The sequence below is a fragment of the Malus domestica genome, chromosome 15 (genome assembly GCF_042453785.1).
Source record: "Malus domestica chromosome 15, GDT2T_hap1".
In the NCBI taxonomy this organism is placed as follows: domain Eukaryota; kingdom Viridiplantae; phylum Streptophyta; class Magnoliopsida; order Rosales; family Rosaceae; genus Malus; species Malus domestica.
Genome location: NC_091675.1, coordinates 22,338,693 through 22,362,994, shown reverse-complemented (window position 1 = coordinate 22,362,994; position 24,302 = coordinate 22,338,693). Strand labels below are relative to the sequence as shown.

The window sequence follows — 24,302 nt, the reverse complement described above, 5'->3', positions numbered from 1 at the left end:
GTCTTTGTCAATGAAACCTGTGGTTGTGACATATAGACCTCTTCATCAATGAAGCTATGTAATAACGCGTTCTTGACATCAAGTTGTTTGAGTTTCCACCCTTTGGTTGCAGCAAGATACAATATTACCCTAATTGTGGTTAACTTAACTACCGGACTAAAGGTTTCATGATAATCTAAACATGCCTCTTGAAAGTAACCTTTGACTACTAATATAGCCTTATGCCTTGCAATGGTACCATCAGGATTTCTTTTGATCTTGTAGATCCACTTGCATCCTACCAAGTTCTTATTGGGAGGCAAGGGAACCAATGACCATGTATGTTGTTGAAGAAGAGCATCCATTTCCTTACTCGTAGCCTTTTGCCACTGAACTGACTTTGATGCTGCAGTGAACGAAGTGGGTTCAATATCTGGATATGAATGTAACATAATATGAAAAGCTTTTTTCTTTTTGACAATTCCAGATTTGGATCTCGTCTGCATGGGATGATTGTTGGTTGAAGGAATATGCACACATTGTAAATCTGGAGCTTGAGAAACTATTGTATCCAGATGTAACTCATTTGTGTATGTATATAATTGAGAAGACCTTGAAGAAGCTGAAATGGAGCTTGATGTTGCATTAGATGAGTTAGAGACAAGATCACCAGTGTTGAGAGTAGAAGATTGAGTAATAGGTTGTGCAGCAACATCCAATGATGGAACAAAAACATGTGGGAAAGGAATGGGAATAATCTGAGTGTGGTGAAAAGTATTGTTATGAACCACAAAATGAGAAGACAACTTCAAGGACTTAGTACCAGAGGACTTAGACAAATGAGTTGTGGTATATGACAAAGAAGAAAATTGTGTTTCATCAAATAACACATGTTTAGAAACAATAAGCTTATTTTTGTGCCCATCATAGCATATATACCCCTTGTACTTGGCAGTGTACCCCAAGAAGATGCACTCCATGGTTTTTGGTTCAAGCTTATTAGATCTATAAGGTTTTATGGAAGGATAACATAGGCAACAAAAAACTTTTAACTAATCAAGTCTTGGTAAAGTGTGATATAGAACCTCAAATGAAAGCTTCATACCAAGAATAGATGTAGGCACCCTATTTATAAGATAGGTGGCAGTAACACATGCATGATACCAAAACCTGGAAGACAAGAAAGCTTGTTGAAGAAGGGTAATGGCTATTTCAACAATGTGTTGATTTTTTCTCTCGGCCAAGCCTTTTTGTTTAAGGGTATAGGGATAAGACAATTGATGAATAATACCCTTTAAGCTAAGAAATCTTTGAAATTTAGCACTCATATACTCCCCACCACCATCACTTTGGAGAATCTTAACATTTGCAGCAAAGAAGTTTGAAACATAGACTTGAAATTGCACAAAAATATCAAACACAACAACTTTATTAATGAGAGGAAAGATCCAAGTATATCTAGGACACTTGTTGATAAAAGACACATAGTACTTATATCCTTCTAAAGACATACTAAGGGCTGGTCCCCACACATCAGAATGAATTATTTCAAAATGAGTGACAGATTTGGAAGTAGACACAGAAAAGGGTAACTTGGTGAACTTGCCTTTGAGACAAGAAATACATGTGTGTAGACTAGATTTGTCACTAAATGGAATAGAAGCTTTACTGCTTAAACAATGAAGTTGGTAAGATGTCCCAATCTACAGTGCCATAGTGTAGACGAGACTTTCTGTCCAATAAATGTTGTTGGTGAGGTTGTAGGTTTAATGATAGGGAAAGGATACACTGCATTATTACTCAGTCTGTGGAACAACGTTATCTCGGTGACCTTGTCCTGTATAGAAATAGACATCTCATCAACAATGCATCGACAATTGTTGTCCTTACATAACTGATGCATAGACAAAAGATGCTGAGACAATCTTGGAACATGCTGGACATAATTTAATCTAAAACTATAATTGGGAGTAGGAAGAGTAGAATTGCCAATGTGAGCAATACTCAAACCTTCGCCACTAGCTCCAGTAACTATTTCAGTAGAAGGATAAGGTGCTGCAATGTTCAGATTTGACAAATCAGACGTCATATGATTCGTGGCTCCATAATCCAGAAGCTAAAATTCTTGTGCAAATGTTGTTGGACTGGTGTTGGTTCTAGCATTCATAGTAACATGTGGAGTAGGCATCCCATATGGAGAATATTGTGTACACTGCACAATAGTAGAGGTTGGATATAGAGCTGTAGACATTCTAGGATTTTGAGTATGATTAGAATACTGAGGAGATGAGAAATAACCCTGTGGAACCTGTTGATACTGTGGTGAATGCATGGAATAGCCTTGTGGAGACTACTGATTTCTGTCAAAACAAGTGGCAGTAGTGTGCCCCACTTGATGACAAATTTGGCATCCACGTTGAAAACAATTTATGGCTGAATGACCCTTTTTAACACAGATTTGGCATTTTTGCATTGGTTGATACCTTTGAGAAAACAGCATTTGATTATTTGAGGAAGGAAACTGCTGTTGAAGAGGAAAGGTTTAACCTTCATACAAAGGCTGCTGCTGAGAGTGGTTGCCACCGAAGAGAAATTTCTTGCCTTTACCCTTGTTCTTAAAATTGTTTCCCTTGAAATTGTTAAAGCTACCCGAGCAAATTTGAGATACAAATGCATAGGGACCAGGTATAGGCAACTGAGGCATTGGCATTTAAGGAAATGACATTTGCTGAAGTGGTGGCATCTGCTGATATGGGTTCAGAATTGGTGAGTATACACTTGGAAAATTAGGAGAACCATCAAAGGAAGATGTTGCAGGGACAAATTTAGTACCAGAAGTGCCTCCAGTATCATACACAGAACTGGAAGTATGAGCAAGCATGGCTGACATTAAGGATACTTGTTTTGGCACTTCATCCAAAATTGTTTCTTCAGCTTTGAGTTGAGACCTTAACTCTTGCAGAGACACAAGATTCTCTCTTCCACGAATGACAGACTTGATGGTATTATATTCAGAAGGAAGCCCACGCAATGCAACAATGATAATATCTTCATCAGAAATGATAACACTCACAGTAGCCAATTGGTCTCTAGCCTCTTTAATGAGTTGTAAATAGTCATCAATGGACACATAACCTTTCTTTATGTTTTGAAGATCGATCTTAAGTTGCAAAATATTGGTTCTGGTCATATTAGCAAACCTCTCACACAGATTTGTCCACATTTGTTTGGAGCTTGTACACCTAATAACACATGACAAGGCAGTAGTGGACAATGTAGCAGTAATAAGAGTCATCAAGGCTTTACCATGAATTTTCTAGATCTTATATGCATTAGACATAGCATTATCATTCACCATAGTTCCAGGGTCAGACTCAGAATTAACAAGACAGGGTATAAAACCATTAATGAACCCTAGAATTCCATTACCATCCAGTAGCAAATCAAGTTGTAATTTCCAAGTTACAAAGTTACAATAATCAAGTTTCACCGTAACTGTGTTGCCCACACTTGGAATCAAAGAAGAAATAGGTGACTGCATAAGTGCTAATTGAGCAGAGGTCACCATTGTTATTAGATCAATCGACAAACTGAATACTCTAGATATAGTAAGAACTGCACAATCAGATTAAGAAATCAGTAAATCATAAAGGCACCAAGAATGCACAACAAAATCTCAGAGAATTCACAATAAAATCCCAAGAATTCACAACAAAATCACCAATAACAGAGTGGCGAATCAGTAAGACGAAAGATATCACCTCGGAGAATTAACAAGAAGTCAATGAGCGACAAGCAACCAAAACCCTAGAATTTGACGATGAGCGGCGACGACAACGACCAAAACGACTGAACCCAATCACACAAACAACCGACTGGAGAAATCAAACGTCGACGACGACGACTACGACCAGAAGAATAATCAATGAGCGGAAGAAAATGATCGACGACTACCGGTGTTAACCATTAGAGGTGAAGATACCATGTCAACACAACTGAGAAAAGCAATTAAGAAACCTAGAGAGAGAGTGCTCGAGAGAAGTTTATAGAGAGAGAAATGGATAACAACTTCTGTTATATGTCTGTTGTAAAACATAATTACGAGACTTTCTACTATTTATAGCTACACCTACTATAACTATCTCATAACATAACCACTACTACACTGCCACATGTCATATTACATACAACTTAAAACCTTTATATTCTAACACAATCAACATGCGTTTTGTATAAGGCGTTAGACAAAGAAAGCAATGCTTCTGCAATATTTTCAGATCAAGCAATGGCCATGATTACAAGATTGCAAAAGGAGAAGGCAGTGCTCTATATGGAAGCACTCCAGCAACTAAGAGTGATGGAAAAGCAATTCGAGTACGATAAGCACTGCAAAAGACAAACAACCTTATTGTCGAGAATGAGAAGGAAATACAAGATAAGTGGAGGTTGAAGGCACTTAAAAGCAGACCGAGACTTTCTTGTACACATGATTAACCCAATTCTTATTTTAATTTTACTTTGGTTCTTCTAAATAAAGAAGAAAAAAAAAAACCTCATTTCAATGATATATTGGAGCATCTCCACCCATTGGTGGAGAGCAATGATAATTGGAGGGCAAGGTCAATGAAATTGCCCTCATTATTCATTATACACAGTAATTGTCTTTGTGCAAGTTCATCCGTTTGGAGGGCAAGGTCTGCTAATCTTCACGTGGGGATGTCCCACTCCTTATTTACTGGGCTTTCACTCAAGCGCAAGCCCTTGCAATTGTTGAAGGGACACTTGCCTTCAATCTAATTGCCTCCCATTTTTCTTATTGATGGAGCAAACATTTTTTGGGCAGATGGAAATTGAACTAGATTTCAAGGGCAATTGCAAGCATGCTGAAGATGCTCTTAATACTTTCATATCAATTTTTTGTTATTTTTATTATAAACTTAAAAAAGTAGTTATACTCTATTTAAGGTCCAAATTTGATTATTTTTCCAAACTCTCTTGTAGTTTTACACAAAGTAGATATCTCAATTAGATCCAACCGCCACAATTCTCTCGCAACAACCCATCCCAATAAATGTCAACATTATTGAAAATTAAAGGATAATTGTAGTTATGGTCCTTCAACTTTAATCTAATTGGACCAATGGTCTCTCAACTAAAAATCAACTCCATTAGAATTTCCATCAAAATGAGTCACGTGTCATGCACGTGAGGCTGAATCAGGGGGCAAATACGAAAAATCAAAAAAGAAAAATTGTATCAATGATTCCTCAACTTTAATCCAACTGGTGAAATGGTCATTCAACTTTAACTTAATTGGAGAAATTGTCCCTCAACTTCAATCGAATTGTAGCAATGGTATTTCCAACATAACTCATCTTGATAGAAATCTAACGGAGTTGACAAAAATGACTACAGCTACACGTTTTGGATGAGTTGAGGGACTAATGGTAATGAATTTTTAATTGAAAAATCATTGTTCCAATTTGAATAAAGTTAAGAGACTATTATTACAGTTTATTCAAAATTAAAATTTGAAAATTGTGGTGGCCCGCATATTACAGTTTATTCAAAATTAAAATTAAGGGTAAAAGATTGTTTACTACTCTCATATTTTGTGGTTTTCAACATTTAGTACATCAAGTTTTTTTCGTTTCAGATTCATACCTAAAGTGTAAATTTTGAGACAGTCTCATACATTCGTTAGTCAAACTGTTAAATATGCCGTTAATTGTGACGTGGCGCCATAACTGGGCGCCACGTGTCATCCACGTTTTTTTTTCTTTTCTTCTTTCTTCTTCTTCTTCCTTCTTCTGCAATTTTTTTTTTCTTCCTCCTTCTCCTTCTTCCTTCCTCTTTCCTTCCCCTTCTTCTCCTTCTTCCTTCTTCTTCCTTCTCCTTCTCCTTCTTCTTCTTCTTCCTCCGAATCTTGGGAAGTTTTTTTTTTCTTCTTTCTTCTTCTTCCTCCTTTTTCCTCTTTCTTCTTCTTCTTCTTCTTCCTTCGACTGCAACTTTTTTTTTCTTCCTCCTTCTTCTTCCTCCTTCTCCTTCTTCCTTCTACTTCTTCTTCTTCTTCCTCCGAATCTGGGGAAGATGAAGGTTTTTTTTTATTTTCTTCCTCCTTCTTCCTTCCCCTTCTTCTTCTTCTTCCTTCTTCTTCCTCCGAATCTGTGGAAGATGAAGGTTTTTTTTTTCTTTTTCTTCCTCCTCCTTCCTCTTTCTTCTTCCTCCGACTGCAATTTTTTTTTCCTTCCTTCTTCTTCCTCCTTCTTCCTTCTTCTCGTTCTTCCTTCCTCCTTCTTCCTTCCCCTTCTTCTCCTTCTTCCTTCTTCCTTCTTCCTCATCTTCCTCAAAAAAAAAAAACCTTCATCTTCCCCAGATTCGAGGAAGAAGAAGGAAAAAGGAGAAGAAGGGGAAGGAACAAGGAGAAGAAGGAGGAAGAAAAAAAAAACAAAAAAAAACATCCCCAGATTCGGAAGAAGAAGAAGAAGAAGAAGAAGAAGAAGAAGAAGAAGAAGAAGAAGAAGAAGAAGAAAGAGAAGGAAGAAGAAGGAAGAAGGAGAAGAAGGGAAAGGAAAGAGGAAGGAAGAAGGAGGAGGAGGAAAAAAAAATTGAAGAAGAAGGAAAAAGAAGAAACAAGAAAAAAAAAACGTGAATGACACGTGACGCCCAGTCATGGCGCCACGTCATAATTAATAACAGATTTAACAGTTTGATTAACGGATGTATGAGACTGGTCCAAAATTTACATTTTAGGTATGAATCTGAGACGAAAAAAAACTTGATGTATTAAAGGTTGAAAACCACGAAACATAAGGTAGTAAACAGTTTTTCACCCTAAAAATAAAAAATTCACACCTTCTTTCTCCGAAACAGCAAATCCAAACACTTCTTCGGTTGGATCCTCTACTCTCACAGTGTGCACAGCAAGTACAAGAGTCACAGCCAGATTCCAAAAATAGAATAAAAAACAACCAAAAGAAATTAAGATTTTTGGGCGATTAAATTTAAATTAAACTCAATTTACGTGGGATTAATCAGCAATGAAGGATGGCGACGGCTTTCCAACAACGACTGCGGCCAGCAGCGGGAAGAAGGAGAGCTCGGATTCGGGTCTAATACTCGGGAAAGGCAGGTACAAGTTCTGGGCTTTGGCCGCGATTTTGTTGCTCGCGTTCTGGTCCATGTTCACCGGCACCGTCACGCTCCGGTGGTCCGCCGGCAACCTCAACCGCCTCTCCGACGACCTCGACTCCCGTATTCACGACGATCTCGACGTTCTTGTATGATATTTTCTTGTTTTTGTTTGTGGGTCGATTTGGTTGGATCTCTGATTTGAATGGTTAATGGGGATTTTGGGTTTTTTTTGTGGTGGTATAGGAAATGGAAGAGAGGGAGAAGGTGGTGAAGCACATGTGGGATGTGTACACTAATAGCCGTCGGATCAGATTACCGAGGTTCTGGCAGGAAGCTTTTGAGGCTGCCTATGAGGAGTTGACAAGTGACGTCCCTGGTGTTCGAGAGGAAGCCATAACCGAGATCGCTAAGATGTCCGTCCGCTCTGTGGATCTCGATCCGCCTCCGGTGCAATCTGCAGTGAGTGCCCTATGCTTTGTCTTTTTTTGTTTTGTCTTTTTTTTTTTTGTTTGTTTGATTACTTAAGGACTTGTTTCGGGTTGATTTGCTCTGTGTTAATGAAGCTACATTGCTCATTAGCTGGACATTGCATTGCCTTTTTAATTAGTGCAATGGGTTAGTTTAACTTAAGGAGTTTGGTACTTCGATTAGGAAGTCTATTAGCGAAATGTGTTGTTGCGTTGTCCATTAATTAACCTGTTAATGATTATTGATTACCAAGGGAGCAACAGAGCAGCACTAATTCAAAATTTCTTTGCTTTCATTGTTTTGAAGATTGGGTGGCGTTAAGTAGGAATTTAGATTTGGATGCTCCTATGTATTGTGCGTTATTGATTGAGATTGTCCTGGTCAATGTCTGAGTTCAACCCAAATCTGTCATTGTTCAGTTTTCAATTGATTAGGTGCCGAAGTGACTTAGTTGCTTTATAGGAGCACTTGAAAACATGCGGACCTGGGTTGCTTGAGATTGCCCTGGTCAATGTCTGAATTCAGTTTTCAATTGATTAGGTGCCGAAATTTAGGCTAGGATGAGTGACAAACAGGACTTCTAGCCACATTGGCTGGCTGTGGAATTTCAATAGCCATTTTGCCAACGGAATCTGGGTTTCTATGTGGTTAACAAGAATTAGGTTTCACCACAGATTGTGAGCTGACCAAAGCTATTTTCTGAGAATTATCTTTCACCCTTTATATGAAGCTTAACTGAATCCATTTTGTATGCGAGTGGCAAACCCAGATGAGCAACCACAAATTAGTTGGATCCATTTGTGCATCATTAGTTTTCTTAGCCAACTTAGTGCAACCCTAGATTGTCATCTGACCAAAGCCAAAATGTCCCTCCTTGCCAAGAACTTTCACCCTTTGTATGAGAATTAACTTGATCCATTCTGGAAGTGAAACTCAGGGGCAATCGAAGTTATTTTAGAGTAAGAAAGGGTGAGAGGCTGACAATTACCTAGTTGGATCTGCATCTGTACATCCTTAGTTTCCTTAGCCGACTTAGTTGCAACCCCAGATTGTCAGCTGACCAAAGGCAGAAGCTACTTGGCCAAGAACTTTTACCCTTTGTATAAACATTAAATTGATCCATTCTGCAAATGAAGCTGAGAGGCAGTGGGAATTATTTAGAGTTGGAAAGGGTGAGAGGCTGGCGATTACCTTCTTGGATCTACATCCTTGTTTTCCTTGGCTATAGGACTCTGAGATTCACTCCCTTCCAGTTAATGCATGTTAAGATATGTCTGGATGAGGATGTTCCTCCCAAAAATCTGTGATTCTACATTCTTGGAGAAAAATGCAGAAAAATGTGATTGAGATAACAGATTACTGAGTTCAGTTTTCTCGTTGGGTAAATTATGTTATGTTGCTTCAATTTCCTCGGAATTGAAGACTTTGTTAAGCAGGATCGCATAGGTGTGGTGAATTAGCTTTCTAAGGGACAAATTAGGCCTCAAATGTTAAATTGATGCTTTCTACTAGTTCAGCAGATGATATATTTTTATGTAAAGACTATAATTTAGAGCATAATGAGCATTAGATAGCTTTCCAAACATTGAATTTTGATTGATCCTGGCAGTTAAGTGTATTGTTTATCATAGGAGAATGTCAATTGTAATTGGAGTCATAAACCATGTCCTTTTGCAATTTCTTGTAGGAATGTCTTTGTATTCCTGTGTCATGCCCAACACAATCACAACAGTGGCACATGTTCTCATAAGATAACATAGTCGTGCAGTTGATGTGAATAATTAATTCAGAAGTTCAACCTATGTATGAAACCTACTCGTTTAGTTTCTTGGCATGAACATCTTGATCTTGACTAAGGAATCATTTCCTTGCATGTGCCCTGATGATATAACCAAGCCTTGCTATTTGGTTCCTTAATATCTGCAAATAATTTTATAGATGCCTATATCTTAGCATGGCAATCTGTTTACGCATGGTAAGTTTTAACATGTTCCGTCCTTTTTCTATCAGAGCGCACGAGAATTTAGTAAGACTTTGAAGCAAGCAGAGAGAGGTAGAGAACTGGTGACTTCTACAGGCAGTGGTCGATGATGTCTAGATTAATGTTGAGGACCATCGTTCAAGTCTCCGTTATCCTACATTTACGACTGTGTGCTGCCCAGAGTCCGTTGAGTGGTAGTGATGCGCACGGCCACACTCGGTTCTTGATATGTTTTTCATAGGGCAAAACTATATATTTGATTAGGTTCTTAAATGTTCCAGTTTTGGATATCAGAGTCTTGCCATGTGTGTGGTGTTAGAGTAGATGAGTTCAGAGTGCAGGAATTTTGCTGTTGATATTCTCTTGTTTTTATTTTTATAAATTCAATTATTCAAGTGAGAGGAATTTCTGAAGCATATTTTTCATGTAAACTTAAAAATGTTAGCATGACTCCTTCAACATGTTGCTTTGACAGAATTGATTGAATTACAGTGGGACCCAAAGTTTGATACTTTGAAGGTGAATCCTGATATCAAATATGAAACCCATCGACAAAATCTTTACCAAGTATCTACATACACCATCAAAACGAAAATGTTATCAAGAGTGGAGAATGACAGTCACTCACCCGTAAATTTGATATTAAGAATTGGATATCAAAAGTGAAAGTGACCCGTCGTTATTATTGAACAACATGCAGATCTTAAATTTATTTTATGAAGAAACAAACGATGAACTCCATTGACGAAGAAAAATTAAAAAACAGTACCTCGAATACATTATGAATAATAACGACAATCACATTTCAACGAAATAATGCAAAATATAAATTAAAAAGCATAAAGATCTATATTTTTGTTTCAAAGAAAAAGAAGAAGGTCTGCAAAACAACGATGAATTCCATTAACGACGAAAATCCGGAACCCAACCTAAAAATATTAGGAGTAAAATTGACAAATCATAATTTATTATAATGGATCATTTTAGTTGGACTAGTTTAATATGAACTTTGTACTAATCATTTAACAGTACTAATCATTAAACAAAACTTATAACATGATTTTTTATTAAAGCTAACAAAATTGCTAAAAAAAATCATTGCTCTGTGACAAGTTCACACAACCAATACTCATACGCTTTTAATTCACCATTAAAAGCTCTATTACCTCAACTTTTGCAAGAGTCATCTTTGAAGAATTGGGCGGCGGACTCAGCACACTCAGCTCGCAAACCCCACAGAAATGAGGTGCCCCTACTGCTCCACCGGCCAGGCACGGTGCGCGACGACAACCAACTCCCGTCGTTCGATAACGGAGTGCACGTTGTGCGGCCGTGTGGTGGAAGAGCGCCAATCCCAATTCCACCACCTCTTCCACCTCCGTGCCCAAGACAACCCTCTCTGCCTCGTCACCTCCGACCTCCCCACCCTCCCCCACACCCAGCAACCCAACGACGCCGACGACGAAGACCCCTTCTTGCCCGCCGGCTTCATCACCGCCTTCTCCACCTGGGCCCTGGAGCCCAACCCTCTCTTCCTCCGCTCCTCCCTCTCCTTCTCCGGCCACCTCGCCGAGCTGGAACGCACCCTCGAATCCACCTCCTCCTCCTCCACATCCTCGTCGTCGTCCACCGTGGTGGTGGATAATCTGAGGGCCTACATGCAAATCATCGATGTCGCTTCGATTCTGGGGTTGGAAAACGACATCTCGGACCACGCGTTTCAGCTCTTCAGGGACTGCTGCTCCACCACTTGCTTGCGGAATCGCAGCGTTGAAGCTCTCGCGACTGCTGCTCTGGTCCAGGCTATCAGAGAGGCCCAAGAGCCTAGAACCCTCCAGGTAATTTCACTCATTAGTGCTAATTGGGTTAATTGGATGCATTTTGAGTTGATTTGTTTATTAAAAGTCTGGATTTTGATGATGGGTTTTCAAGTTTTGTGGTTGTTTCGGGTTATGGATGTTGTGAATTGGCGTTTGGTTTCTGTATTGCAGGAAATCTCCATTGCTGCAAATGTGCCCCAGAAAGAAATTGGCAAGTACATTAAGATACTTGGAGAAGCACTGCAGCTTAGTCAGCCCATCAACAGCAATTCGATATCGGTGCATATGCCGCGGTTTTGCACTCTCCTCCAGCTCAATAAATCTGCTCAGGTACCTTTTGTTCCGATGCTGAATTCGCTACTTGGACTGCTCATTGAATTTACATCACTTGAAATGAGTCTTCTGGATGCATATGCGTTCTTGTTGTATGGTTAGATGATTACTGAAGGAAGGAAATGTGGCACTGGCATTTTATGTGCAATCGAAAAGATTTTGTTTTTCTGTAATAAGTACAAAAACAGATTTTGGAGTTAAAAGTTTTGAAGGTGTGTTATCTCACAACAGCTATTCAAACCAATATCTGCTGGATTCTAGTCTTGATTGACTAGTTCCAGTGTAATTGAAAGCTAAATGGAGGCACATTTTTAATAACTCTGTAAATAACATTACAGTTTCTTAACCAACGTCACATCTTATTTGCTTCATCTGCACGCATATCTTCAATATATAGATTACAGACTTGAATTTGACTTTCTGTGACTTAAATTGTTGTATTTTATGCTTCATAACCAACGCCACATCTTATTTGCTTCGCCTGCATGCATATCTTCAATATACAGACTACAGAGTTGACTTGACTTTTTGTGACTTAAATTGTTGTGTTCTATGATGAGAGTGTTGAACTTGAGTTGTTCTCCTGATGAAGTCCATGATCACATACTTTCGTGTAGAAACTGGCGACTCACATTGGAGAGGTTGTCATCAACAAGTGCTTCTGCACGCGTAGGAACCCCATTAGTATCTCCGCAGCTGCAATATATTTAGCCTGCCAGCTTGAAGACAAGAGAAAAACTCAGGCAGAGATTTGTAAGGTGACTGGTCTTACTGAAGTTACTCTCCGAAAAGTCTACAAGGAGCTCTTGGAGAACTGGGACGACTTGCTCCCATCTAATTACACTCCTGCAGTTCCTCCAGAAAGAGCATTCCCTACCACTGTAATCGCTTCAGGCCGTTCTTCATCATCTAAAGTTGATTTTGTTGATTTACCACTTTATTTGGAGAGGGAAAAGCTGCTTGAAAGAAAACCGAACAAGCCAAACGAGGGATTAGACATGAACATTCCACCACCCGTATGTAAAGAAGAGTATGAGCGTAAAGGTAATTCTCAAGGTCCGATGAATCAATCAACTACTTTCTGGCAATCCCAGGTTCCATATGGGACTTCTGATCTAAAGACGGCGGGACAAAAGTATGAGAATGGTGTGGAAGGAATGGACACGGAAGAGCCCCAACCTAACCAACAGCCTAATCCAACTCATACTATAAACCCCCCAAGTTCAGGTGCATGTCCAGTTACCAGGCAGTTTCGGTGCCCATCTACATCAAGTCCTTCTCCAAATGTGATGTATGTGCTGCCGCCGAAGCTGGCACCTGGTTATACCGAGCTTAGAAGCAGCGGTGGACAAAATGGAAGTGAAAGTGGCAGACACAGTGGGGAGGCCTAGTGGCGTAACTTCCTTCTCATGATCGTCGTAATCCTTCTGTATTTGAGCGAGAAAGGGGACACTCCCAACTCGGCTAAGCATTCGATTTTCTTATCATTTCAATTGTGTGATATGATTAAATGCATTTCTTAGTCTTCTTGGCCCTTGAAAGAGTGGACTATTATTGTGAAGTCACAAGCTGATCTTTTTTTATAAGGAAAGTGAAAAAAAGAAAAATGTGTGCTATGATTCATATTGTGCTCATGTTAGTCCAACTCATGTCACACTTTTATCAACTGAAAAAAAAAAACAATATCATATTACTAGACATAAGATTAAAACAGTAAATTGTATTAATGGTGTCTTAATTTTAATTTAATTGAAGCAATGATTCATTCATTACAAATTTATTATCATTGATTTCTAAACTCATCAACATGTGCAACCATGGTCATTTTCGTCAATTCTATTAGAATTTTCGTTAAAATGAGTTACGTATTATGCACGTGAGGTTAAATCAATGAGCAAATATGGAGAATTAAATAAGAAAAATTGTACCAATGGTCCCTCAACTTTATTCTAACTAGAGAAATAGTTCCTAAAAATTAACTCAATTAGAGCAGTGAACCCTCAACCTTAGCTTAATTGTAGTAATGATCATTTCAACATAACTTATTTTGACATAGTTGACGAAAATGACTATAAATATACATTTTAATGAGTTAAGATACCAATGATAATAAATTTATAGTTTAGAGATTATTCCTCTAATTTAATTAAAATTAAAAGAGAATTGTTTTAATTTAGAAGCTCAAACAAACTCAAAGATTACGTCACTATTTTACCAAAAGATGTGGTGTTTTAGTTTTACCACCGCGTCAAAACAAGCATAAAAAGCATGTCGTAGATAAATAGTAGGAAACAAACAAAAGCAGCGTGGAAATTACGACATGAAACGCAAATGCTCCGTCACGAAGCGTCGTGGCAATCAAGTAATTTGGTCAGATCACATAGGCATTTCTGTAAGCTAACTGATATTTCCTTCAGCAGTTACGTGTCTTCTTTCATGCGGAGCCGAAATCCTCTCTCCTCTTCTCTCAACCTCTCTCTCCCCGTACAAACAAACACAACAAACTACAATTTCCACCGTCTATTTATCCACGTCACCGATCCGCGCCTTCAACATCCAACGGCCCCCCTATTTTTCGATGTGGGTAGGTTCAGCCCCCCGAACCCTAGCGACGGAGGGCAAAGACCAACGAGCCCCCTCTAGAGGTTTATCCCGCTCGCCCGCTCGCCCGCTCGCCCAATACGAATAGGAGAGAGAAAGTAGAGAGGGAAAGAGAGAGGAGAGGGAGAGGTAGAGAGAGGAATTTCATTTTTGGTCCTGAAGCATCTCCTACTTGCAGAAGAGTCCGTCCGTACATATAAAAGCTTAGGGTTTTAAGGCGGCTCAGAGAGACAAAACGATTAGGATTCGTGTCGTTTTTTCCCTTTGAATCTAGGGTTTCGGTTTTTCTCCCCATTTTCCTTCTTCCCGGGAATTGAAAAATCGTAGCTCCAGTGATTTTTCAGAAAATATATGATAGAAGAAAAGAAAAATTAGGGAGAAATTTTGTATTTTTGTTCTTTGTATGAGATAAATTAGGGTTTCGAATTTGATGGACGAGATCTGGGAGCGAGCCGTTGAGACAGCGCTAGAGGGCCAGACTGACCACGCCGCGGCTCGAGCCCTAACCCTTGACGGCGCCGTTAAGTGTGTCCAGGGTCGCCTGCCCCCTCCGGGCCTTCTAGAGAAGTTCCAGAACCTTCAGCACCTCTCAATCGCAAACGTCGGCGTTTCGTCCCTGGAGCAGTTCCCGAGGCTCCGAAATCTCCAGAAGCTCATCCTTTCTGATAACAGAATCGCCGGCGGCCTCGAATTCCTCGTCGAAGCCGGACTCAACTCGCTGAGGGATCTCGACCTCTCAAACAATCGGATTCAGCAGGTCGAGGATCTCGCGCCGCTGGCGCAGCTGAGGCTCGTCTCGCTTGATCTGTATGAGTGTCCGGTCACGCACGTCAAGGATTATCGATCTAGGGTTTTTGGATTGATTAAATCGTTGAAGTATTTGGATAAGATGGACGCGGATGAGAACGAGAGGCCGGAATCTGACGATGAGGAGGAGGATGAAGAGGACGAGGAGGATGATCCTGGGAGTGGTGAAATTGACGGGGAGGAGCGGCCGTTTGAGATGACCAATGGGCACAGTGAGGCGGTTGAGGGAGTTGTGGATGTTGATGAGGATGAAGAGAGTGATGCGGATGAGGAGGAGACGGTGACTGCGGGCAGAGTGAACGGAGCGAATCACCCGGCTGAGAACGGGTTCCGGTTTGCTGCGGCTGGTGAAGATGGCGATGAGGATGAGGAGGAGCCCGATGAGGATGATGAGAATGATTCTGGTGAGGAAATCGATGAGGATGGCGAGGATGACGATGTGGTGGAAGTTCATGAGATTGAGGATAGTGATGATGAGGAAGATGGGGTTGAGTATGATGAGGATGATGATGATGACGACGACGATGAAGATGACGAGGAAGAAGAGGTTGACAATGATGAAGGGGATTTGGCAGAGCCGGAGAGTACAGGGCGGTTGACGAGCACGGAGGGAGAGATTGATGGGCATGAGCAAGGGGAGGATGATGATGCAGATGAAGATGATAATGGCGAGACGGGAGAGGAAGAGCAGTTAGTAGAGGAAGATGTAGAGTTTGAGGATGAGGATGGTGATGAAGAGGTGAGAGATCCCTTTAAATAACATCGTTACATTGTAAATTCTAAATCTTGGTAGTCTGCTTTTATATTTACAAGTTGCTATAATTTTATTTGCTTGTTGTTTCTATTAATTGATTGATTTTTGTGGCTGTGTTTAACGGTTTATGGCTGATGTTCTTATAGATTACAGGAGAGGAGAAACATGGCTGCTGTTCTAATTATGCCATAGCATCTTGTGCATATGGGTTGAACTTGGTTTTCTGCATAAATCTATGTGTTTGTCGATTGGTTTTCTTGTAGGTTTATGAGGTTGCTTCTTTGGAGTGTCTGCTCGAATATTTTGAGATAATGTTTGTGCTTTTGTGTGTTTATGTGTGGTATATAGCATATTGTGAAAGTTTCAAACCTATGATTTAGGCTGTTTTGCCTTATTCGTAGGTAATTGTTTTTGTTATACGGTTTTGGAAGATTTCTCAAAAATAAAATTTCTGTTGTAGCGGCCTTTTGTGTAGTAATAAAATTGGAAAAAACATATCTTAAAGTAAATGGAAGAGTATGCCTTTAAACCTCGCACTTTTATTTTGTGTTATTGCTACGATGTTTTTTGTTTTAAAAAAAACCATTATTTTGTGCCTTATCTTATGTGTTGTGTACTTCCAGTGTTGCTGGACTGCTTGTTTTAATGGGGAGTTTTTATTTTCTTTTGAATTTTCTAAGTGATTATGTGTTATTATATCTTGCTGGACTGCTTGTTTTAATGGGGAATTTTTTTCTTTTGAATTTTCCAAGTGATTATGTGTTATTATATCTTGTGGACGAAGAAATTGAAGGTGTTATGATAGATTTTCAAGACCCTTTTTTGTCTATTTCTTTTGATTTATTTACAATTTTTGCGGTAAGATGTATTTATTTTGATTGGACTTAATCACGGTTTTGAAGTTCGCTAAAATGTTAATAAGTCATTTGTTCTTGTTTTCTGACTGCTGTTATGTTAGTACTCATATTTGTTGATTTTGCAGCCAATTACCCCCCTATGTCTGGTTGCATGAATTTAGAGTATCGTTCTAAGATTTTCTATGTGGTGCACTCATGTTCCAGCTATTTCGATTCCTAAGTCGAATATTTGGCTCAGATGATCTTCATAGTAGTGTTCTTATGGTCTTGCCAGGCAATACGAAGCACTGATAGGTTATAATACAAGGGTTGATTTTGTTTGTTTACTCAATGTGGTGTCTGTTTTTAATGTGTTGGAAGTGAATATATTGCGGATTTATTGTTAGGGCTGCAATTATATGACTAGTTATTTCGTATGAATTTTAGCATCTATTTGTTAATTCCTGAATTTATCAACTTATGGAGACATGTTTGGCTGGCAGGAAGAGGACTATGGTGGAGGTTACTTGGTTCAACCAGTAGCACAGGCGGAGGAAGAAGATGCTGGGGGCAGTGACATGGACCCTGGGAACGAAGAAGGAGATGGCGAAGAGGAGGAAGTGGAAGACGAAGAAGATGACGAAGTTGAGGTGCTACCCCCCTCGTCGTCATCCCAACTCAAGCGGAAGAGAGACGGAGATGCAGATTCAGACGACAATGGAGAGGACGACGAGGAAGATGATGATGTGGTTGAGTACAGCAAGTCTTCGAAGAAGCATCGTTGACAGAGAGTCAGTAATCATCAATCTGGTGACAGTATTTAATGTTTTTGTTGATGGTGTTCTGCTGTCTTAGTTTGGAAAAACAGAGAAACCTCGTAGAGAGAGATTAGATTAGATTTGCTTGGTTGGTTGGTTGGTTGGTTGGTTGGTTGTTAATAGACTTGGATTTTCCTGAGATGTTGGACAAACAACATATATAAAATGTTAAGGATGTTTAAAAAGTCGTTGGTGAATCATATAGCCGTAGCTGGATGTTATTCAAATGACAGTTATGCGGGGTTCTTGCTTGGAGGGGAAGGAGGGAAGAGCAATTGGAGAGTTGGAGGGAAAAAAAAGACTTGAAAAATTGTTGTTTTTTGGAGATGTGTTCGTTTGTCCAACCAGGTCGTCGTTTTTTTTTTTTTTTTTTTTTTTTAAAAGGGGGGGGGGGGGAATTGTAAAAACCCTCTGTAGAGATAGTCCTTGTATCTCTTTGTATATTATGTTGGCATTTAGGCTTCGAATCTTGGTATGTGCGTTGGATTTTTCGTTTATTTGTTGTTACATTTACAGGTGACGTGGAGTTATGATTTGTCCGAGTAATGTTCCAGGTGGCAATGATTGTGAGGTGGCTATGGGATTTGAGACCTAATGTTAGAGGCGTCGATCCGATATGCAAGAGTGCAGCAAAGTATGATGCACTTGGTTGTATGCAAAATATGATGCACTTGGTTGTATGGAGCTGCACCCAGGTGCTAGCTACTTAGTTACCGAGCGAAATTAAATTAGCATTTTATAAAGAAAAGGTTGTTGGTCATAAGCTCCTGAGCTGAACTTGTTGACGGCTTTACTCAAAAGGTAGCTGCAAGCTTTCACGTGCGATTGTGTTGTGTGACTTTACAGCGGCTTGGGTGAGCTAGCAGTGCATGGAAGAAGAAAGAAAGAGATAATTACAAAACATGCCACTCTAGTGTCGGGTCGCTTTCTACAAGGGACGTAACCACCTAATTTTTCACATTTCTAAATTTGTTTAAACCTTTAACAATTAAGGCCACTCGTCTCCACTGTATAAGCCAAAGAAATCACGGATAATTATTTTTAATTCATGAATTAAATAAATCAAACAAAAATTAATGAATTAGAGATCATTTTCCCCAATTTATATCGGTTGGATAAAGCTAATATCATTTCCCACCCTTCCATTTTGCCTAAACCTCAAGTATGTTGCTACTTTCTCCAGCATCCACCTCACTATTACCAAAGCCATTTCACAATTTCAATGCTAGAGATAGAACAACAACAACAACCAGATTTGTATCTCCCCTGAAAATTTCAGCCAAGGCAAAGGAAAGCAGCGATGAGAGCACCCCCACCATTGCAGAGATAGCAGCCATTGCAGGAGGCTTAATCTCCACCCCTGTGATTGGCTGGTCCCTGTACACCCTCAAAACAACCGGGTGCGGCCTGCCGCCTGGACCGGGCGGTTCAATCGGCGCACTCGAAGGTGTCAGCTATTTGGCCGTCCTGGGGATTGTGGGTTGGTCCTTGTACACCAAAACCAAAACCGGCTCCGGTCTGCCCAACGGACCCTTCGGACTGTTGGGTGCTGTTGAAGGTCTGTCTTTCTTGTCCTTGCTCTCCATTTTGGTGGTGTTTGGGTTGCAGTTCGTTCAGAATGGCTCCATTCCAGGTCCAATCCCAACTGACCAGTGCTTTGGATGAGTTGGGATTATTGGCCGGTACAATCCTATCTTGTGTTTGTGGACACGGTTGGTTGGTCCTCCAATTGATCATGCTTTTCAATTACTAGGATAATGTGTAGGGTATCTATCTAAAAGAAATATGCCATTACGATGTTTTTCCCAACTTTCCTTTCTTCTGTGAGTAGAAATGAATATCAAAGAATTACAAAGTGACTGAAATTCTTCTTCTTGTATTATTAACGGAGTAGGGTTACAGCAATTTATAGAGGCTATACAATTGTGATCCTATATTGAATCCTACAATCAAGGGAAATCAAATACTAAACAAGTAAGTGAATAACTAATTACAATATACAATATTGACTTAATCAATTTGAGATATCTTCCTTAACACTCACCCTCAAGTTGGAGTGTATGTTAATCACACCCAACTTGATGAGTAGCGTTTCAAACTGTGTTGCACTCAACGGCTTGGTGAATATGTTAGCTTGCTGATCAATTGTTCGTATGTAGACTGTATGCACCATTCATCCTTGAACCTTCTCTCTTATCATATGACAATCAATCTCTATATGCTTTGTCCGTTCATGAAACACTGGATTCGAAGCAATGTGTATTGCCGTCTAATTGTCACAAAAGAATGTGACAGGTTGTGGATGGATAACTCTCAAATCTTTCAAGATGTTCTTTGACCATGTAATCTCGCAACATGTAGTGGCCATGGAACGATACTCGGCCTCTGCATTGGAGCGGGATACAGTGGTTTGTTTCTTTGTTTTCCAAGAAATTGGTGCTTGACCAAGTAAAATACATAACTCGTTATTGAGCTTCTCGTATCCTTGCATCTAGCCCGGTCAGCATTGCAAAACGCCTTTAATTGCAATGATCTTGTAGAAGGCAGAAAAATACCTTGTCCAAGTGCACTTTTGATGTACTTGAGAACCTTGAGAACCTTTTGATGTCTCTTTTCATGTTCTTGCACCTGTCTCGTCAATCAACTTATCAGTTTAGTTTGTTTGTCACTTTGTGCATTTCTTAAATGTCTCACATGTTAGCATTTTGTAAACTAACCTTGTTGAATTCCTTCTCTGTGATGTCAAAGGTTCTCCTTGTTATGGCAAATAGCTTGTGAAAAATCTTTGTTTCATTTGACAAAAGCACTTGTTGATTTAAGGGTTAGGCTTACTTTGGTCTTAATTGAGGTGTAGTGATAATTCTTCTCTATAAATTGGGCTAAGTGACTTTTCCAGTACAAAACACCACCTAGTTTGTCTTTCATTGTCATCTCAAAAGTAAAATCATTTATCTGAGCTTCAATCTATTCACTCATGAGCAAAGTTCTCAAAGGTTCAAAAAGGGGAAAAGGGAAAATTTCTCAAAAGTATTGTCTCATGCAATGTCATGAAATATTAAATTCATTTCTCTCTGTCTCAAGAAGGGGTCAAAATGTGTCTTGGATTGTCTAAATGCAATTCTCTCCAATCATATCTATGGTTATGTGCTCCATATCACATTTTCCATCTCAAAAGTTCTACTAAGCTTGGTTCTTCATTGTGAGTAGTTTTGTGTTTAGATATTGGCTTAATTTCTTTTGTGAGGATTGTGACTTAATCTCAACGGGTTATTAAAAGTTTGGTTAGCTTTTGAATCAAATCCTTGCTTACTTGCGTGAAACTTAGTTTTCATTGGTTGTCAACAATCTCTTTCCTATACCTGGACACATCATGGATGTGGTATGAGCAAGTGTTAATTTGTGTTGTGCCTTCATTGTGTATCCATAAAAATTTGGTTCTGAAGTATTGCATTGCATGTTTCCTTTCAAATGTACTTGCTTTGTCAAATATTTATTATCAAAATTGTCTTGGATGCTTGGTTATTGAATTTGTTTATTCTTGGATTTTCTCTTAAAATTCAATTGGCTATAGCTCAAATGGTACTAGGTTTGTATATGTGGCGTGTTTTCTTATGTTTGTGTGTTATCTTCTCTCATGGTTTCATCTTGTTGCACTTAACTACTTTTGTTGTAATTAATTTCAACATTCTGACTAGTCACGTGGTCTAATCAGAAACGTGAGGTTAATTAAGGGTATTCTTGTCTTTGCGCCGTCTGTTTTAATTGTTGCATCTCATCTATTGGTTTTCATAATACGGCTTAGACCTTTCCACAATCTCCTAGGTTTCAACCTTCTCTAACCTATATAGGTTTTTACCATACCTTAGTTTGTGCCGTTTGCCTTGTTTGATTTCCTTCCCTCATTTTTCAAACTCTAAATCTATCTCGCCAAAAACTTTCACTTACCAATGGTCGGAAACACTGCTACTGTCCGTGCTCAACCCTTTCGTTACTTTACTCGATCACAGACTGCGAGGAATTCCTCTAAAGTTGCAACTGATAATCAAGTTCCCATATTTTCATCCACTCAAGCCAAGAATTTCTTCTCTACGGTGGTTGCTCGAAAGGTTATGCGTGAACGACAAATCATCTGGGATGATCTTTCCTTGTCTGACATTATCTGTTTTGATGACCTCATTGAACAGTACAGGCTTCATAGGGTAAACTTTCTTCCTCCCAATTACAATATTTCTATGGTTCAAGAGTTTTACTCTAATATTCCGTCGAACTTTCTTGAGTCAGGTAGGGTTGTTTATGTTCGTGGTGTTATGGTTGCTTTTGACCCGTCTATCATTTGTACTGTCCGTGAACTTGATCTGTCTTCTGCTTCCGTGTCATCAAAATATAATGTTGCAACTAGTCAATATGACTTAAGTGCTTACCATCGTGAGGCCTATGTTGATCCGTCTATTCCACTCGTTAAAGGGCAGGTGTCAAAGTCTCGTCTCAAACCTTTTTATAGGATTTGGTCTGATTTTATCCGTAGAAATGTCTTAGGAATGTCGAACAATGGTAACCCTACCATTAAGTCAGCCAGAGTATTGTTTGCCATGTTAACTCACTGTGATGTGCCTTTTGGTTTCTGATTTTCAAGTCAATTATGTCTAAGTCCAAACGTGTTTGAACCCACCAGAGAGGGTCTACCATTCATCATTGTCTGATCACTCAGTTATGTGAACATGTTGGTGTTAAAAAAAGCCTGAATGATCTTTGTCCTAGAACCACTAAGGATCTTGACAGAAATGTGATGAACCTAAGCGATGTAATGTGTGTTGTAGCTCAGGATGATCCTAAACCAGTTCCTCCGCCAAATGCTTCTCAAGACAGAAAAATAGCTTATCTAAAGTCTGAAATCAACTCCCTTAGAAAGCAATTTGTTGATTTCAAATCCTTGATTAGACAATCTACTTCCTCACCATTTGTTAGTCACTCAATCTCCACACCATCTCTGAGTCAAACTTCCCTAAATCCTTCATCGTTTGTCCCTGAGCCGTCTCTACATCCTCCAAAACTTGTCCCTTAACGTCCCATGACTTTGTCACATGCGTCTTATCATATTGCTACTTCCTCCAGCCATTCAAGTGTCGTTGCTGCCAAGATGGCCGCAATCTATGCTGCTAAAGGAAAAGGTGTGACCATCAATGTTCATCATCATGTCTCTTCTACTTCTACCTCGAAAGGCAAACACATCAGATTTTCCTATTATTTTGATGAAGATGAAGATGCAAAAGGTTTTAGTAGTGGCCCGCACTGGAGATGCCCCTATTGAAGATGTCTTTGCTGTTGGATCTCCTATTGGCTCAAATGACTCATCATAATCCAAGGCGTTCTAAGTTTGTTAATTAAGAGCAAGTGTTATTGGGGGGTTCTGTTTTGTTAGCCATTAAACAATGTTTGTTAAATTTAAAACTCCACTTTCTTTTAGTTTTTGTTGTAATTAATCTTGCAACTCTTTTGACTTTATCTTGAATCTTGTGACCTTTGAGCTTAAAACTGTTAGATTTTATCACTTTGGTTCCAAAACTTTGCACCATTGTGGGCTATTTTGGTTCTCCTAGATGCATCGACCCTTCCTTATTGCGTGTTATGCTTCACTACTTATTCCTTGCTATGTGTTGTGCTTCCTTGTTAATTTCTTCCTTTGTCTTACCATGACTAAATGAGGGAGAAAAATTTAAATCACGTTTCAATGTGGTAACTAGAATATTGACTTAATCAATTTGAGATATCTTCTTTAACACTCCCCCTCAAGTTGGAGTGTATGTTCCGTCCATAAATATTTCGGTTTTTATAATTTTAATGCGTGAATTTACGAAAATACCCTTAGAGGTGAAATCATTGACTTTTGTTGACCTTCGTACCGGGCAACGTATGACCTATTCTATTAATGTATCCTTATAGTTCTCATTGTTACGAACAAGTTGGCGCAAACATAATGTAATTTGGAGTTATAACGAAGAAGTTATAAACGAACGAAGTTGAGGGCAAAATGGTCATTTGACCATCATCTAGAAGGCTCCAAATTCGCTGGAGCATTGGTCAGGTGATCAAGATAACATTTTTGTTATTTTGTTCACTTTCTTATGCAACAAGAGGGGTAACATTTTTGTTAAGGGATGTTAGGGGACTAAATTTTGTAGACTAAATTTTATAAACTAAATGACATGGAAATTTATGATTGCACTATTACTTAAATATTGATTAACGTGCTTATTTCTTATTGGTGACACATTATTTAGTTTACAATTTCAGTCTCCCTAGCATTATTGTTTTGTTAAGGCATGTAAGTTAGGGTTACATCTCAATTAAGCCCAGTAAAAAATTCATCTCCAGCCCAAATGGAAAAGGTTAATTATCACATAAATATTTTTTTCTACCAACAAATGAATAGCCCTCCAAATATCTATGTTGATGTGATTATGCACTCCAATAACTACCATTAAAATCCAATCATCATCAATTGCTAGCTTCTTACACTTTAATTGGAAATGACATCCACATTTTTTAGTTTTAGAATTATTTCTATCCTCATCTTTTATATTTTTTTTTTTTTTTTTTTTTTTTTTTTTTTTTGCGGATTCGCTTACATATGGTTCATTTCATTCCTTTCACAACCCAATGTAAGTCTAGGGCTCTTGTTAGCTTTTCCGCACCCAACCTATTATTATTATATATCTTTTAAGGTTTTTATCGGTCATTTTACAAATAGGCGAACTTGTAACTAAAAATTTC

At 39.1% G+C, this 24,302-nt stretch overlaps 4 protein-coding genes across 5 annotated transcripts; all 4 read left to right on the top strand.

The window, feature by feature from the left end:
• Positions 1-6,795: 6,795 nt before the first annotated feature.
• On the top strand, positions 6,796-10,073 carry LOC103401176 (uncharacterized). Its single transcript, XM_008339897.4, has 3 exons — positions 6,796-7,259; positions 7,357-7,572; positions 9,592-10,073. The coding sequence occupies exons 1-3, from the start codon at positions 7,020-7,022 to the stop codon at positions 9,670-9,672; spliced, it is 537 nt and encodes a 178-aa protein (XP_008338119.1). The 5' UTR covers positions 6,796-7,019; the 3' UTR covers positions 9,673-10,073.
• A 554-nt stretch (positions 10,074-10,627) lies between these two features.
• LOC103401177 (plant-specific TFIIB-related protein 1) lies at positions 10,628-13,338 on the top strand. The gene is made up of 3 exons (XM_008339899.4): positions 10,628-11,400; positions 11,554-11,712; positions 12,333-13,338. The coding sequence occupies exons 1-3, from the start codon at positions 10,804-10,806 to the stop codon at positions 13,104-13,106; spliced, it is 1,530 nt and encodes a 509-aa protein (XP_008338121.1). The 5' UTR covers positions 10,628-10,803; the 3' UTR covers positions 13,107-13,338.
• Positions 13,339-14,027: 689 nt separating this feature from the next.
• Positions 14,028-18,294, top strand: LOC103401175 (acidic leucine-rich nuclear phosphoprotein 32-related protein-like). 2 transcript variants are annotated; one of them, XM_008339895.4, is made up of 3 exons: positions 14,028-15,862; positions 17,217-17,504; positions 18,048-18,294. In XM_008339895.4, exons 1-2 carry the CDS (start codon positions 14,747-14,749, stop codon positions 17,496-17,498), a joined length of 1,398 nt encoding a protein of 465 aa, XP_008338117.2. In that variant the 5' UTR covers positions 14,028-14,746; the 3' UTR covers positions 17,499-17,504; positions 18,048-18,294. The 2 variants fall into 2 exon arrangements, with proteins under 2 accessions (XP_008338117.2, XP_008338116.2); XM_008339894.4 differs by lacking the exon at positions 18,048-18,294 and having other exon boundaries at positions 17,217-17,716.
• On the top strand, positions 18,077-19,196 carry LOC103401174 (uncharacterized). The gene is made up of 2 exons (XM_008339893.4): positions 18,077-18,182; positions 18,811-19,196. Exons 1-2 carry the CDS (start codon positions 18,077-18,079, stop codon positions 19,194-19,196), a joined length of 492 nt encoding a protein of 163 aa, XP_008338115.2.
• The last annotated feature ends 5,106 nt before the right edge of the window (positions 19,197-24,302 follow it).

What these genes read in the sequence shown, in the direction of transcription:
- LOC103401176 (XM_008339897.4), top strand. Translation starts at nt 7,020, where the DNA reads ATGAAGGATGGCGACGGCTTTCCAACAACGACTGCGGCCAGCAGCGGG. An exon ending in ACGACGATCTCGACGTTCTT is followed by an intron (nt 7,260 to 7,356) that starts GTATGATATTTT and finishes GTGGTGGTATAG; the next exon opens with GAAATGGAAGAGAGGGAGAA. An exon ending in CGCCTCCGGTGCAATCTGCA is followed by an intron (nt 7,573 to 9,591) that starts GTGAGTGCCCTA and finishes TTTTTCTATCAG; the next exon opens with AGCGCACGAGAATTTAGTAA.
- LOC103401177 (XM_008339899.4), top strand. Translation starts at nt 10,804, where the DNA reads ATGAGGTGCCCCTACTGCTCCACCGGCCAGGCACGGTGCGCGACGACA. An exon ending in AAGAGCCTAGAACCCTCCAG is followed by an intron (nt 11,401 to 11,553) that starts GTAATTTCACTC and finishes TCTGTATTGCAG; the next exon opens with GAAATCTCCATTGCTGCAAA. An exon ending in AGCTCAATAAATCTGCTCAG is followed by an intron (nt 11,713 to 12,332) that starts GTACCTTTTGTT and finishes ACTTTCGTGTAG; the next exon opens with AAACTGGCGACTCACATTGG.
- LOC103401175 (XM_008339895.4), top strand. Translation starts at nt 14,747, where the DNA reads ATGGACGAGATCTGGGAGCGAGCCGTTGAGACAGCGCTAGAGGGCCAG. An exon ending in ATGAGGATGGTGATGAAGAG is followed by an intron (nt 15,863 to 17,216) that starts GTGAGAGATCCC and finishes TTTGGCTGGCAG; the next exon opens with GAAGAGGACTATGGTGGAGG.
- LOC103401174 (XM_008339893.4), top strand. Translation starts at nt 18,077, where the DNA reads ATGTTCCAGGTGGCAATGATTGTGAGGTGGCTATGGGATTTGAGACCT. An exon ending in AAAGTATGATGCACTTGGTT is followed by an intron (nt 18,183 to 18,810) that starts GTATGCAAAATA and finishes TGAAAATTTCAG; the next exon opens with CCAAGGCAAAGGAAAGCAGC.